Source organism: Onychostoma macrolepis, chromosome 25 (assembly GCF_012432095.1).
Source record: "Onychostoma macrolepis isolate SWU-2019 chromosome 25, ASM1243209v1, whole genome shotgun sequence".
Lineage (NCBI taxonomy): Eukaryota > Metazoa > Chordata > Actinopteri > Cypriniformes > Cyprinidae > Onychostoma > Onychostoma macrolepis.
This window is the reverse complement of record NC_081179.1, coordinates 3,445,611-3,461,833: the sequence shown is the minus strand read 5'-3', so window position 1 is coordinate 3,461,833 and position 16,223 is coordinate 3,445,611. Positions and strand designations below refer to the sequence as shown.

Here is a 16,223-nt window from a genome sequence, read left to right as displayed (position 1 = left end):
ATGTTGTCTCTAATTATATAATAGCACTTTCCAATAATGGAAGGTTTACTATTGAACTTGCGTTTCTCTGGCCAGTAGCAGTTATTTTAATGGCTTTGAATGTGGAGCGTAGCGTATGTTCTCTTATGTTCTAGAACTGGATGTCCCAACATCATAAACTGTCTTCCCACCAGACGCATCTGGTGGATGAATCGACATGACAGAGGCTTTCTGCATCTGTAAAAAACACCCTTCTTCCGCTCAAACATTTTTCTCATCCTCGTCTCTTTCTCTCTGGCTCATTCGTTCTTTGCACAAACCAAAACAGATTTCGCTAGGAGTTTATCTTCTTGTTAGCGCCACTGGTGATGCCACACGCAGCTAATGAGGTTTGCATGGATTCCCTGGCAAGCTTTCAAACATCTGGAAAGGAATACAAAAGCAAGCAAATACATGACGTCAGTTTGAAATCTCTTTGCAGAAAAGCAGGACTAAATCAGGCAGTGTTGACAATGGGAAATTAACAAAAATATGCCCACGTTAGCTAGCACCACTGACTGTCAACAAACCTGATTTATGACTTGTCATTATGGAAGAAATAAAATTTGTTTTTTAAAATTGAAATCTAAACTGTTTTGTTTGGTAGGAAAATTTGTAAATTGACTTTTTAAGTTGGCTTGAGAAAGCCTGATTACTGAAATCCGATTTCTTTCCTAACTTTTCGAACTGATCGGACTTACGGTTTTCATAAAAATGAAGATTAAAAATCATAAAATACCATAGATTTACATTGATGGAATGTTCAAATGAGTCAAGACTATTCAAACTCCAACTGTCAAAATTAAAATCTATCTATCTATCTATCTATCTATCTATCTATCTATCTATCTATCTAGCCAAGCCTAGCAACTAGCCTAAGCTAACCTAATGCTATCAATGTACTAATTCATGCTAACAACATGATAATAACATGATGTGCTAAAACAGGCTAGCAATGTGTTAAATAAAAAAACATGCTAGCAGTAAGCTAAATCACGTTAAAACATCCTAACAATGTTAAATCATGCTAACGATATGCTATCAACATGCTAATCATGTTAGAAACATGCTATCAACATGCTAATCTTTTTAAAAACATGCTAGTAACATGTTAATCAAGTTAAAAATATGATAGCAGCATGCTTATCATGTTAGAAACATGTTAACAACATGCTAATCAGGTGTTAGCATTAAGAAACATGATTAGCAACATAATAATTGTGCTAAAACGTTATCAAAATGCAAATAATCTACATGCTAGCAACATGCTAATCATGTTAAACATGTTATCAACATGCTAACAACATGCTAATCATGCTAGCAACATGCTAATCATGCTAGCAACATGCTAAAACAGATTAGCAATGTGCTGACAACATGGTAATCATGCTAGAACATGCTTGCAACATGCTAATAGTGCTAAAACATTAACAAAATGCTAATCATGTTAAAACATGCTTATGACTTGTTAAATCATGTTACCAATGTGCTAAATCATGCTAGCAACAAGCTATTAACATCTATCTAATCTATCTATCTAAACTTTCAAACTTCAAGCTTTTACAATCCTTTCAAACTTTCAGGCTACGCCTTCTCAAGCCAACCTAAAGTTAGTCTTGACAGTGGTTGCTATGGTGTTCTGAATAGTAGCTAGGTGGCTTATTATTGTCCTAAGTTGGTTTTTCATCTCTCAGTATGGTTTAAGACCCATTTTTTAATGTAAATCAGGATTTTTTTTTAAACTTCTTTTATTGTCCGCCAGGTATAAATAATTTCTTCTTAACGAGACAATGAATTGAGGCTTAATTGAAACTAAATGCTAAAATGCTAATCAATATCTAGCATTAGAGTTTTGAAGAATGACTAAGCAAGCACCGCTAATAATCTTGTACGTATTTTCCTTCCCAAAGACCCTCCATCGAAGGAGAACCCATATGAAGACATAGAGTTGGAAAGTCGCTGTCTTGGGAGCAAGTATCCCGTTCCTTCTTCCCCTTCCTCTCCCATTCCTGACACCCCATCCAAGGTATTCATACTGCATTCCTGATTAATTGTTTCCACTCTAGAGCAAGTTCTCCATACATATCAGCATTCAGTACTAACATTTAGAGCTTTTTTTATTCCAAAAATTCAATGTCACACACCTGTATTAAGGCCCGTTTACACCAAGGACGATAACTACAATGAAAGGTATAAAGATTTAATAATCATTCAAATTCTATGTGAATAACGATAACAACTCGGAGGAATGATATCATTGGAATCAGTTTCAGAAAGATTTTTTTTTTTCAGCTGATGGATGATAAAAACATTTACAAGGCAATCAGAATCCATACTGCTTTAAAGAGCTTGAGCATTTAAAGCAGAAGATGACAAAGCTGTAACGCACACTTATAATACACAACATTATCGTGCGTTGATGTGGATGCTAATATAGTTATCATTATAACCGTATATCGTTCTTGGTGTGAATGAGGCTTTATAAATGAACAAAAAAAAAAAAAATCTAAATATGGGCTACTTTTCAGCCTCATATGGAAGCCTGTTTCCGCCACTGAATAAAAAATAAAAAAAGGTAATTGCGACATTTTGACTCGCAATTTTGACTTTTTTCTTGCAATTGTGAGTTATAAAGTTAGAATTGCTTTATATAAAGTCAGAATTGTGTGATATAAACGCTATAAAATATAAAATTCTGTTTTTTTCTCACTTTATAACTCACAATTTCAAGTTTATACAATGCAGTTCTGAGAAAAAATGTAAGAATGGTGAGTTTATATCTCACAATTCTGGCTTTATAACTCGCAATTGTGAGTTTATATCCCACAATACTGACTTTATATCAAGCAATTCTGAGAAAAAAAGTCAAAATTGCGAGTTTGTATCATGCAATTCAGAGAAAAAAGTCAGAATTGCGAGATGTGAACTCTTGAATGTGAAAAAAGTCAGAATTGTGAGATAAAAAGTTTAAATTACTCTTTTAAAAAATTATTTCAGTGACGGATCAGGCTATCATATTGAAAAGAGCAGCTAGTACATTCTGCAAAACGTCTGCTTTTTTTATCCCATAGAAGATAGAAAGTCTTACAAGTTTGGAATGACATGATGACAACATAGCCTTATAAATCAAATTAGCAATTAATTCTGAACTCCATTTTGTCATTGACAGCTCTCCTCCAAGCCTGGTTTCTTCAGGCAGAATTCAGAGCGACGTAGTTTCAAGCTATTGGAACTGCGAAAGACCGGCAGAGATGGCGGCATTGCGTCCCCGTCGCGGGTCAGCCCTCCATCAACACCCAGCAGCCCGGATGACACCCCGTGCCTGTCAGGGGATCCTTACAACCGACGGCGGCGGAAAATTCCAAAGGTACAGTCCAAAAAGGGGCCCAGTCAGTGTAATCCTTAACTTATCAGTGATTTATGGTTCTGGTCCACCGCTGAATGAGACGCTGGCCCTTCGGCATCCTTCCACTGCTAATAAAAATACAAGAAAAATGTGACAGGCGGATGAGACACCTAAGAATAATCTGAAAAATGGAGGAAAAAGTAATTTCCTTCAGAACTCCTTTGTGAAAAACTTAGAAGGCCTGTCTCTGATAAAGCAACAGCCATGACTGTTTTCTTTTTCAACAGATGGTGCAGAAAATCAACGGCATCTTTGAGGCCCGTAGGGGAAAGAAGAGGATGAAAAGGGTCTCGCAGTCAACTGAGTCCAGTTCAGGAAGAGGTTTGTGAGGGCAACGTTATATGTTTGCTAAATTTAGACCAACTTTTTCCTGTTTAAAGGAATAGTGCATCCAGTTTGCTCACCCTTGTTATTTTCTTTTTTATTTAATTGATTTTATATATATATTATTATTTTAAATATATATATATAGAATTTAATTGATTTTATACCCAATTTTCTGGTTTGCACAATGAAAAGGAACACAAATGAATTAACAGAATAAAAATAAATACAAATTTACAAATATATATATATACTCTTTTCTTCCCTTTGTTTCTGTCTTTTGTTTATTGAACACAAATTTTATTTGTTTACATTTTTTATATTTTATGTATTTTATTTTTTTATTTTTTTAGTCTTTCTTTATTTTTTTTATTTTATTCTTTATTCCTTAAATTTATATATGTTTTTATATTGAATTGTAAGAATTATAGTTTGTATGCATTGCATGACCCTTGGATAATAGTGTGATGACCGTATTTGTTGCACCTAGAGAGTTACAGTCTAATCCACATGCATTGCATTGTGGGACAGTCCGCCCCAGCCACATGTGCGTCCACTTAGCTTTATGGACACGTTTACAGTTTTGGGTCAGTTGTGTTTGACCCAGTTTTCCAGAGATGACAGAATTATGTTACGTTATAGGATACACATGTGCATCCAAGCATGAAATGTGTCTCTGCGAATACCTGCATACTGATTTTCTAGTGACCTTTGACCTATCTCTCTTCTCTGGTATAGTGACGGATGAAAACAGCGAGTCTGAAAGTGACACAGAGGAGAAACTAAAAGGTATGAGGTCCTACAGACCTATATCTTCATGTCAATTAAGAATTTCAAGTTTACATTAAAAGGAGTAGTTCAACCAAAAGTTTGCTGAAAATGTACTCACCATCAGGCCAAGATGTAGATGAGTTTGTTTCTTCATCAAATTTGGAGAAATGTAGCAATGGATCCTCTGCAGTGAATGGGTGCCGTCAGAATGAGAGTCCAAGCAGCTGATATAGACATCACAGTAATCCACAAGCAATCCACACAACTGCAGTCTATCAGTTACCATCCCGAGAAGTGAAAATCTGTGTTTGTGAGAAACAAATCCATCAAGGCGTTTTAAATTCAAATTGTTGCTTCTGGCCAAAATACGAGTCCTCTATCCATAATAATGCTTCCTCCAGTGAAAAAGTCCATCTCCTGTTGTCTCTCACATCAAATCCTCCCACATATTTGTTTAGAGCTGTTTTTTGCTTGTAAACTGTGCTTGATCTGAGCATATTTCTCTCCTGTTTCAAGATGACATGACTTTTTCCACTGAAGAAAGCAGTATTATTGATTGAAATTTTTGAAAGTGATGGTTTGAAGTTAAAAACACCTTAATGATGGATTTGTTTCTTACAAACATGCAGGTTTTCACTTCATAAGATGTTAACTGATGGACTGGAGTGGTGTGGATTACTTGTGGAATATTGTGATGTTTTTGTCAGCTGTTTGGAATCCAGTCTTTTTTTTTTTTCCCTTGTTCTTCCATAAACACGGTGTTGTCTTGTTGCTGTTATGTGACGTAGTGGTGTCAGGGTCGAGACGTGGGGTGAAGACATCATTGTTTCACAAAATACACGGATTGGCTGTACACATGAAAACGCAAGGCTATCATTTTCAGATTTATCCACTCTGGGACCCGGTTTCAAAAAATAGTGGTTTCAGGCTCTCAAAACACCAGATCCGTCTGGACGAAACGCCAATACGATACAAAATTTTTATGCATACAGCTAAACACGTCTCCGTGTGGATGGCCCTTATTCTCACGGCACCCATCCACTGCAGAGGATCCATTGGTGAGCAAGCGCAATCTGATGAAGAAACAAACTCATCTGCATCTTGGATGGCCTGAGGCTGAGTACATTTTCAGCAATTAAAATTTTGGGTGAACTATTCCTTTAATTCTATGGGAAAAATATCACTCTTTTCTGTTTATCCTACCCCTTCCTCTTCTGTTTTAGCTCACAGTCAGAGATTAGTGTCGGTCCAGTCCATGTTGAGGCAAACCGGTCGATATCGTACTCTGGAGCGAGACTTGATGGAACTTCAGGAGCGGAAGTTGTTTGAGTACTTTCTGGTTGTGGCTCTTCATAAGACCAAAGCAGGCGTGCCGTATTTACCAGAAGTTACACAGCAGTTCCCTCTCAAGGTATAAACATTTTCCTTCCAAAAACATGTAGGGTACAACAGGACTAAAGGCACCCCGGGGTAAAAGGCACCTTTGATATTATTTTGCTCTAAACCACTAGATGGCACAAAAACGTGGCATAGCACTTTCCAAAACATCTGCTTTTCAAGATGCATGTGCAAATTTAGCTGATCCTTGATGTGATCGCACAGTTGATACTGTGCTTACTTGACCTATTTTTTGATGTTTTTTAAAATGTTGTAGATTTAAGTAGCAAATGAGAATTGCTAAAATCAATGCATATATTTTGAGACAAAGGTCTTCTTTATGATTTTTAGTTTTGTAATTAAAGCAACAGTTTTTAAATAATGAAAGAATATGTAAAAGTATGGTATTTGGGGTAAAAAGCGCCCCTGCTGTTGGGGCTAAAGGCGCACAGTAATTAACATGATAATTAATAGATGGCTGACTTTTCCATTTGTTTACATGACATGATTAGATTCAGATGGTAAATATCATATATTATGTTGGGTGTCCATATTAGACATAATCACCATGTTTAGAATGAAACCAGCATATTTAAAAACATGATATTAATCATATCATATAATAAAATATCATTTGTTGTTACTACTGTAAATCTGTATTCATTTATTATGGAATCTCCTTCGATGCTTTCAGAATCTTTACTTTTTAAAATGATTTTGTTTCTGTATTTTAAAATATATATTTTTATATAAACATATTTTAATGACAGTATATTTATTGAAAAAAAAAAAATTCTTTCATTTTTCAAAATAAGCAGAAAATAGTACAAACTTTGCTAAAGTGATTGTTTTGAACAAGTATTAACACTATTAAAAAAACATTATTTTAGCTGAAGTGTTTGTATAAATACTGTGTGCCCTGTGTGTGGGGTAAAAGGCCCCCTTGCCACCTCATAAATTAATACGATTTTTAAACAAAATAAACGACTTGTATGATTTATTTTCACACACAATCTGTTGCTCCATTAATGTTCAATAAAAACGTATATATTTTTTCTCCAATTATACATTTTAGGTGCATTTTTTCTTAAGGGGTGCCTTTAGCCCCATTGTACCTTACTACAGAACTAATATGATCTATTTGGGCTTAATTTGTGTTCCTGATTCTTTTTCCTCATTAGTTTGAACGAAGCTTCAAGTTTATGCGAGAGGCTGAAGACCAGCTGAAAGTCATTCCGCAGTTCTGTTTCCCTGACGCTAAAGACTGGGCACCTGTGGACAATTTCCCCAGGTATCGACTCCACATGGTTTACAGCCTTGCAAAAGCAACCTCGATAATTATTAGAAGCACATTTGTTGTTATTTGCTGAAATAGATGCTTTTTGTGCTGTTTGGGAATCATTTGCTCATTGGAACTGAATATGTTCTTTATAGTGAAACATTCTCGTTCGTCTTAACCGGAGAAGATGGGAGCCGAAGATTTGGCTACTGTCGACGTTTACTGGTGAGCTGCTCTTTATTTTTCATTTTGCAAGAAAACATTCATTCTAAATAATGTAGAGTACATTTACCACAGGCTAGACATTTATTACAAAACATGTATGAGATATTAATGGGCTTCAAAATTAAGTAACTTTTTACTCAATACTGCACAATATATGCTGCCTATTGTTTTTTTTTTAAATGCCACATTGTCATATGTGACCTCATTAGGTTGCATTTAAGTGACTTCTAGTAAGCAGTTAGAAATAAATGTTATTTTGTATTTTAAATTCATTTTTTGGGAGTCTCATCAGTCGTGTGTGTGTCTGTGTTTATAGCCCAGCGGCAAAGGGAGGCGTCTACCTGAAGTGTACTGCATTGTGAGCAGACTGGGATGTTTTGATCTGTTCTCTAAGGTATTTCATTTTACCTTTAAGCATTTAATCAAGTTCAATGTGCCATCTGTTATCTTGTGCTTCTCTGTGTTGGTGCTTTCATCTATTTTATTTTAGTTTATTTTAGTTTAGTTTAGTTTAGTTTATTTTAGTTTAGTTTAGTTTTAGTGGTATTTGATAGGCGTTATCCTAAAGACATGCTTATTTTTTTATTTTTTTATTTATTTTATGCTTCTCTGTGTTGGTGCTTTCATCTATTTTATTTTATTTCAGTTTAGTTTAGTTTAGTTTTAATGGTATTTGATAAGCCTTAGGCGTTATCCTAAAGACATACTTATTTTTAATTTAATTATTTTATTTTATTTTATTTTATTTTATTTTATTTTATTTTATTTTATTTTATTTTATTTTATTTTATTTTATTTTATTATTATTTTATTATTTAATTTAATTTAATTTAATTTAATTTAATTTAATTTAATTTAATTTAATTTAATTTAATTTAATTTAATTTAATTTAATTTAATTTAATTTAATTTTATTTAATTTTATTTTATTTTATGCTTCTCTGTGTTGGTGCTTTCATCTATTCTATTCTATTCTATTCTATTCTATTCTATTCTATTCTATTCTATTCTATTCTATTCTATTCTATTCTATTCAAGCCATAGCCGTTACTGCCTGTAGGGCCTCTTACCCTAAAGACATGCTTATTATGCATTTTATTTTATTTTATTGCTTGTATTCTAAATGCTTGTTTTTTTTTTTTTTTGATCATTTGGCTTTTAGTTTGCTTTTGTTTTATTTTAATTAATTTGTTTTTTATTACAATGATAAAAATAAATGTTTTTATTATTATTATTATTGTTGTTTATTTTTTGTTATTTTATTTATTTAGAATTATGTTGAATAATGTATGGGTGGTGGGCTAAAATTTAATTACAAATATTTATAATAGAATGATAAACTGACAATAATTACTGTTATTCTCATTGGTATTATTATATTTATTTGTTTTGAACTTATATAATAAAACTTATAGTAAAATAATAAAATGGAAAAGTGATTTAAAAAACTGTAGATTCACGACATCAAAATCGTGGTGACATTAAACAGATCATGCATGACGTGTATGCTGATGTCCGTCTGATGCAGATCCTGGATGAGGTAGAGAAGCGACGAGCCATTTCCCCCGCACTGGTCCAGCCGTTTATGAGAGGAATTATGGAGGCTCCGTTCCCAGCGCCGGGCAGAACCATCAGCATTAAGAACTTTCTGCCGGGTTCAGGAACAGAGGTCAGTATATAAAAGGCCTTGGAAGGGGCTGAGAATAACTTCTGGAATTCTACGGTGAACGTTTCAACTTCACAAACGAGTTTAAGTCTCAAAGCTAATTCCGTTTCTCTCTCTTTCTCTTTCCGTAGGTGATAGAATTATGTCGGCCTTCAGATTCCCGTCTGGAGCATGTGGATTTCGAGTGTTTGTTTTCCTCTCTGAGCTTGCGTCTGCTTCTGCGGGTGTTTGCTTCTCTTCTGCTGGAGCGAAGGGTCATCTTCACCGCAGATAAACTCAGGTACGACCCCTTTACACCTGCCCAATACTGTCTGAGGTATCTCTTCCAGCAATACAGCCATGTTTAGAACCCTTTTTTTAATGCAGAGGTTGATTGACAGGTGAATAGGCGGTGCTTGTTCTGGATGTTCACTTGTGTGAATGGTCTCTATCAGCATTCATAAGTTAAAAGTATACATGATAAACGTATGGATCACTGACTGTAGTGTGTCAAACTGGGGTTTGTTCGCATTAAGAACGGCACACATGTGTTTGTGCATGAACCCAAAAGAGGACAAGGGAAAAATGAAAAGATATGACACGCAAGAAGGGAAAAAGTGCGGCTTGTGGAACTGTTTTTCACAGCTCAAGACAGATATGGAAAAAATGCTGTTGTGTTATATAGTCGCCTTGGGAACAAAAGTCAACCCCAATGTTATTTTCTACGGAAAAAGAGAGACTAGCGCTCACATGATGTTCTGGGTCTGTAATGAGAGCCGGGTCCCTTCTTAGGGATCATCAAACCGGCATCCTCCCTAAAAAGATGATTTGTGACAGTGTTGAGCAAGATGAGCCGGCGAAATAAATCTCGATGGACACAGAAAGAGATCACTGACACAAGAATCGTATTATGTGTCGTCTCGCAAATAAGAGAAGAAATCTGCGTCCTAATGAATACAGATTGAGCTTTTAGTGGATGAAACAGCTCTTCTACGGAACAAAAATGGCTGTTAGAAAATAAGAAATAAAATAATGCATTCAGTAAAAACAAGTGAAAATGATTATTAATCACACTGCACTAAAAATGTTATACTTTTTTTTTTTTAATTAAAATCATAAACTGATAATAATGATTGATTTTCATTGTTATTATTACTGTTATTATTTATTTTAAACAATGTTGAATAATAACATTGGATTATTTTTATTTTATATTTATTTGAATAAAAAATTTTTTTTTAAACAGCAATAGACTGATAATAAACATTGTTGATTGTTCTTATTGTTCTTGTTGTTGTTATTTCCAAACTGCTAATGGAAAAATACAAAATACATTTATGTTTATAATGGGGGACTTAATGAGTCAAAAGAGAAAAATAAGAAATATTTTCTTATTAATTTTGCTTATATTTGCCAATATCCTCTCAATTTCAGATTAAATATTTTCTTATTATAATGATAACTTCATAGTAATAAAAACATTTCAATATAATTATTATTGTTATTATTATTTATTTTATTAAAATATTCTCTTTTTTGCAGTACGGTAATGAACATTTGGAGAGAAAAATGTGCTCAATGAAATGTCACAATGCAAAAATCATAATTGTCCTGCTTTTTATACAAAATATCCTGTATTATTTATTGTATTATTTCATTTCTACAGCATTTACAAGGTATTGAAAGAATGAGCAATAGTAAAACTGATGTCTGCTTTAGCAAGCAGCTCTGATTGATTCTTGTTTGCTGCCATCTGCTGGTGTAAATATGTCAGCACAGTCATGTTGATATGTCTTTCCCTTTAGCACCCTCTCTAAATGTTGTCATGCCATGGTGGCTCTGCTGTACCCGTTCACCTGGCAGCACACGTACATCCCGGTTCTGCCGCCGTCCATGATGGACATCGTCTGTACGCCAACCCCCTTCATAGTCGGGCTGCTCTCCAGCTCTCTGGCCCGTCTCAAAGAGCTGCCGCTAGAGGAGGTGAGACACCAGAAATGTATACAATAATACACAATTTCTGCAGTATGTCAGTATGTAAGAGTGATATTTACATATATATATATATATATATATTACAAAATGTACTTATTATGCAGTATGTACTGTATACTGCATTCTTTTTTAATAGTAAGTGTGATATTTAATAGTATGTTTTTTTTTTTTTTTTTTTTTTTTTAAAGTTTTAGTTTTTCTGTACAGTATAGTTTATTTTAGTTGTACTTTTTATATTAAGGGATAAATAGAGAATTAAGAATATGTCCTTATTATCCTATTTGTATATTGATGTGAGAAAATGCTGCAAACGCTTCAATGCGTGAGTGAACTGTCCGAATGAATGAATCATACTGATAGAATATGTAGAAAAGAACTGATTTAATTATTTTTTTTATTCGTTATAATGAAATAAATTACAGTCATGTTTATTTTTTATTTATATATTTTTATAGTGAGTTTCAGAGTCATAACAAGGTATTTTATTTTAGTTTAAATTAAAAAAAAAAAAAATATATATATATATATATATATATATATATATATTTCAGTTAACAACTTTATTTATTTTTTATTTATTATTTTGTCAGTTTTTGTCCTCATTTTAATTTACAATGATAACTTTGGTATGCAGTGTGCAATAATAAGCGTTTCACTTATGTTGTACATTTAAAGAAAATAAATGCCAGAAATACATATTTAGCATTCTTTAACAGTTTTGTTTGTTTTTAACAGATTGGAATTGCGTTGCATTGTGGGATAGAGCATTCAGTGCAGTTCTCTGGTTGCACACTGCATACTGCATACTAAAGTAAAACAGTGGATATGGTAGGAACATAGCCAGAGGATATCTCCAAAGTTATTTTCAGCTGTTTGACCTGTGACCTCTTGAATGTTACACCTCATTATGACTAATGTGGGAAGGAAACGAGGCCAATAAAATCTAGGATGTGGTGTTAATATTCTATATACATTTATGGATGGACAAAAGAACTGGATTGGGCTCTTTTACAGAGAAGATCAGAGGGCAGACACATTTCTAATATTTCTCTCTGAGCACTTCCCGTTCAGGTGGGCGGCCCTGACCTCTGACCTCTTCACAATAACTGCGATAGGGGAAAAGGCTGAGATCGCCAATACAGGAGGAAATAACATCACTGTATCCTCTGCTCTCTTTCAGGTCCTGGTGGTCGACCTTGGCAACAGTCGTTTCCTGCGACAGGTACGGTACTCGAGTAGTTTTGGTCTTTTATTTAGGCTGGTTTTGCATTTTGATGATGAAACAAAACAAATCTGTGTTTGTGTTTCCTGTTTCAGATGGATGATGAGGATTCGATTCTGCCTCACAAACTCCAGGCCGCTCTTGAACACGTTCTAGAACGGAGGAAGGAGCTGGCGTGTGACGTGGCAGATAATCCTAGCGGTAAATTCCTGTCCGATCTCTTATATTCAGGGGTTAGAAAGATAACAAAGCCCTCCAGCTCGGAAAAAATGTCTGCTGATTTGCAAAAAAAGGCCTAATATTAGCTCATTTGATGATGCTGAGTTCAAAATATCAATAAAAGCATTCCATCACGTGCTTTTTTCACAAAATAAGAAAGTTGGTAACACTTTATTTAAATCCTATAAATATAATGCATTATAAAAGTAAAAGTAATTTTAATGCATTTATTATTCCTTGTAATGTAGTTTTTTTTAATTAATTTTTTTTACCACATTCACCTGGGGTGTCTCGCCTTAATGCGTAAAAACATATAACAAACCTATCTTCAAATATTATAATGCATTTTAATTTTGGTTACAGTTATGAAAAGATATAATGCATTACAATGTACATTATGAATACCTTTATAACGCATAAAGGCTATAAGTAAAGTGTTAAAGACGATTTTTCAAATGATATACATGTATCAATGTTTAATGCACTTAACAACAGCATTATTTTAGTATCATTTAGATACTGTTAGAGTTTAAATCAGTATTAATTGAATCAGTTTTTTCAAACTTTCCAAAAACAAATTTTTAGATTTTTTCATTTAAAATGTTAGTTTTAAGTTATTTTAGTGCATCAAGTTAACTAAATTAAAAATATTGTCTTAGCATCTAGGTGAAATAAAAAGACGATTTTATTTTTTATTTTATTTCAGGTTTATGTTATTTCAGTTAACTTATTTAAAGGAGCAGTGATTTGATTTTTTTTTTTATTTGATTTTTGATTTTTCCGTTATAGTTTAGATAACTGTAATGGTCAAAACAACAAAAGCAGTCAAATATTAAAAAAATAATAATAATAATAAAAAAAAAAAAAAAATAAAAAAAAATATATATATATATATATATATATAAATATATATATTTATTTATTTATTATTATTATTTTTATTTATTTTATTTTTTCCCCAGTTTTTCTTTTAACGCACTAGTCACTTTTTGGAATTTTTCTCATTAGAGCCCAGTTCTCTGAGCAGCGTGGTGTCAGAGGTGTTTGTGCGGTTCTTCGTGGAGATCGTGGGTCATTACTCACTCTTTATGGGCGGCAGCGACCGTGATGAAGAATCCTCCGCCTCGTCTTCCTCCTCTCCGACTCCCTCATCCTTCCAGCGCGAGGCCTTCCGTAAGGCCGTGTCCTCCAAGAGCCTGCGGAGATTCCTGGAGGTCTTCATGGAGACGCAGATGTTTGCGGGGTTCGTGCAGGAAAGAGAGTTTCGGAGGCAGGGCCTAAAAGGTTTGAATGGTTATGAATCTTGGGAAATACAATTTATATGTGAGAATTTATTTTGTTTTGAAACTGTGTTGTCTCTAAAGTATAGTGTTTAACAGCCATACTGTGTTTTTGAACAGGTTTGTTTGAGGTGAGGGCTCAGGATTACCTCGATTCTCTGCCAGGCAGTGAGAACAGAGGCGTCAACAAGTTCCTCAAAGGTTTAGGTAATGTTTCACCTGCAGATCTAATTAAAGACTCAAATCAAAGAATTAGAGCATGTTTGGAATGACATGATGTTTCTGCTGTATATGCATATCTTCTGTATATATAGAATATCCTGATCAGTCTGGCTGGAAATTAACATTATTCTTAAAATATTGTATATTCTTAAAATATTATATTAAGTATATTTTATTATTGGAAAATATGATATTTTGATTATATAATAGCATATGGTAAATTAATAAATATATATTTTATATAATTATTATATATCATTTTATGCCAGTTATTTACTGCTTTGTATTTTGGGATATAGTATTCCACATATTGCTCTATGAAAAATACAAATAATATAAATTAAAATAAACATATAAATATGGAGGGCGAAATTACTCAAAATTAAATAAATATTGAAATATATAAATAAATTAAGTACATAATTAAATAATTAAAACAAATAAATGCATGAATAAAAAATTAATATTAATTAATTCATTCATTTATTTCCTCCACATTTCATTTTCAGGGTTATGGTTGTCGGGACGTGCTGTAAATAAATAAATAAATATTTATGCATTTATTTATGTATTTAATTATTTATTTAACGATTAAATATTTAATAAAATATTTATTCTTTGATATATAAAATAATATACTTAAAATATTATAATTATTTTAATATTAAAATATATATATTAAGTATATTGCATTAATATGAAATATAGTTTTTGGTTATATAATAAAATAAACTTTAAATTTATATGTTTTATTTTATTTTGCATATAGCACAAATACTATCCCACAATGCAAAACTGGAAGCAATATCTACCATGATCTTGAATAGAAAAAATGGGACTAAAAATGCAAAATAGCTTTATTTTTCAGCAAAGAAAAAAAAAAAGTATACAGTATACACTTTGCTATTCCATTCTGAACAGCCTTAGTCTGATGAACCAGTATTTGTGAAGGAAATAAAGATTTTGTGTTTGAGTGGGATTCTGAGCATTTCTCTTTCCTCTCTCTTTTCTCTTAGGACACAAGATGAAATTCCTGTCCAAAAAATGAAAACTAGCCATGTAGCATGTGTATGTTAGACTCGCTCTCACCAGATCGTCTGACCCAAAACAGACCAGCAGGATGGGATACAGCGACCCGACAGGACCTGAGGACCAGAGGCAATGGAAAACACTGTACAGTCCATTCTAGTTCCCCAAACCACACGGACCTTAAATGACTTTATTGAAACCCATAACAGAAGCGGCCATGCACAGTTATTTCAAACATTTTTAAGAGATAGAGTACAACTTCTTCTGAAACAGGAGGCTATAAATTAATTTATATTCTTTCTAGAAATAATAAGACCTTTATGACTTCCTCTGTAAAACTTTATATGTTTCACTTAAAGTCAAAATTATGTTGTTAGTTTGTCATAGTCTATTTATCGTAGTACGTTACAGACTCGAGACCGTCGACCGCTTCGGGTTTCCGAGGAAACGCCACCACTGTGACTGAATGAAGTTTGGTTCTGTGTTTAAAAACGGGGGAAAATCTAGAATCTTGGGACTGCAGGATCGGAACTGTTCTAGAATTATTATTACAGAAAAGGTTCTTGACCGAAACCAGAACTAAGTTGGAGTTTGTTCTCTGTCTTGAGTGCATTACAGGAACACCACTAGAGTTACTTTGAACTTGATTTTTGTAAGTGTGCTTAATAAACAGTGTTTAATAAGATTTTATCTGGATTATTTTCTTCTGAGTAGCCTTTGCCAGATCACCTAAATTCATGTGTTGTGTTAGAGCTCAGCTCTAGAGTCTTGGATGTGGCGTCACCTTCATATACTTTGTTAGCTGGATGTTACAGGCATCTGTCTGCACACAATGTCCCATGAGCATTAGATTCAGATGTTTCTCCAAAGCCTCCTAACCTTTGGATTTTAGGTGCAGGTTTGTTTGTGTCCTGTAGAGGGCTCCAAAATCTGTTTTGGAGCCAAACAAATGTCTGATCTGAGAAAACATAAGTGTGGAAAACAAAAAAGGTTTTCCTACTGCTTTAACACCAAATATGGACACTTTCCAAACAAAAACAGCTTTTCCATGTTTTTTTTTTTTTTTAAAGTCCTAGGAGTAGTGTAAATATCTTAATATATGAATTTGGCATTAATTGAGTACCATGGTATATATCAAAATACCATCTGATATCATGACTGTACTTTTCTGCAATTCTCCAAATGAGTGTTTACCCCTAAAAAGACAAGCA

The 16,223-nt window shown here is 33.4% G+C and overlaps 1 protein-coding gene across 2 annotated transcripts in view; it reads left to right on the top strand.

Moving 5' to 3' along the window:
• The window catches only part of si:dkey-82f1.1 (DENN domain-containing protein 2A), a 38,301-nt gene extending 22,604 nt beyond the window's left edge, over positions 1-15,697 (top strand). Inside the window, exons 5-20 of one of the 2 annotated variants that reach the window (XM_058766915.1) lie at positions 1,929-2,044; positions 3,188-3,385; positions 3,652-3,745; positions 4,487-4,537; positions 5,743-5,930; positions 7,078-7,187; positions 7,331-7,400; positions 7,717-7,794; positions 8,929-9,069; positions 9,198-9,346; positions 10,851-11,028; positions 12,221-12,262; positions 12,358-12,463; positions 13,490-13,765; positions 13,882-13,968; positions 15,000-15,697. In XM_058766915.1, the coding sequence (XP_058622898.1) occupies positions 1,929-2,044; positions 3,188-3,385; positions 3,652-3,745; positions 4,487-4,537; positions 5,743-5,930; positions 7,078-7,187; positions 7,331-7,400; positions 7,717-7,794; positions 8,929-9,069; positions 9,198-9,346; positions 10,851-11,028; positions 12,221-12,262; positions 12,358-12,463; positions 13,490-13,765; positions 13,882-13,968; positions 15,000-15,031 (1,916 nt within the window). In that variant the 3' untranslated portion in view covers positions 15,032-15,697. Of the gene's footprint in view, positions 1-1,928; positions 2,045-3,187; positions 3,386-3,651; positions 3,746-4,486; positions 4,538-5,742; positions 5,931-7,077; positions 7,188-7,330; positions 7,401-7,716; positions 7,795-8,928; positions 9,070-9,197; positions 9,347-10,850; positions 11,029-11,775; positions 12,112-12,220; positions 12,263-12,357; positions 12,464-13,489; positions 13,766-13,881; positions 13,969-14,999 lie in introns of those variants that run through there. The other variant, XM_058766916.1, reaches the window with a different exon arrangement.
• Positions 15,698-16,223: the final 526 nt, after the last annotated feature.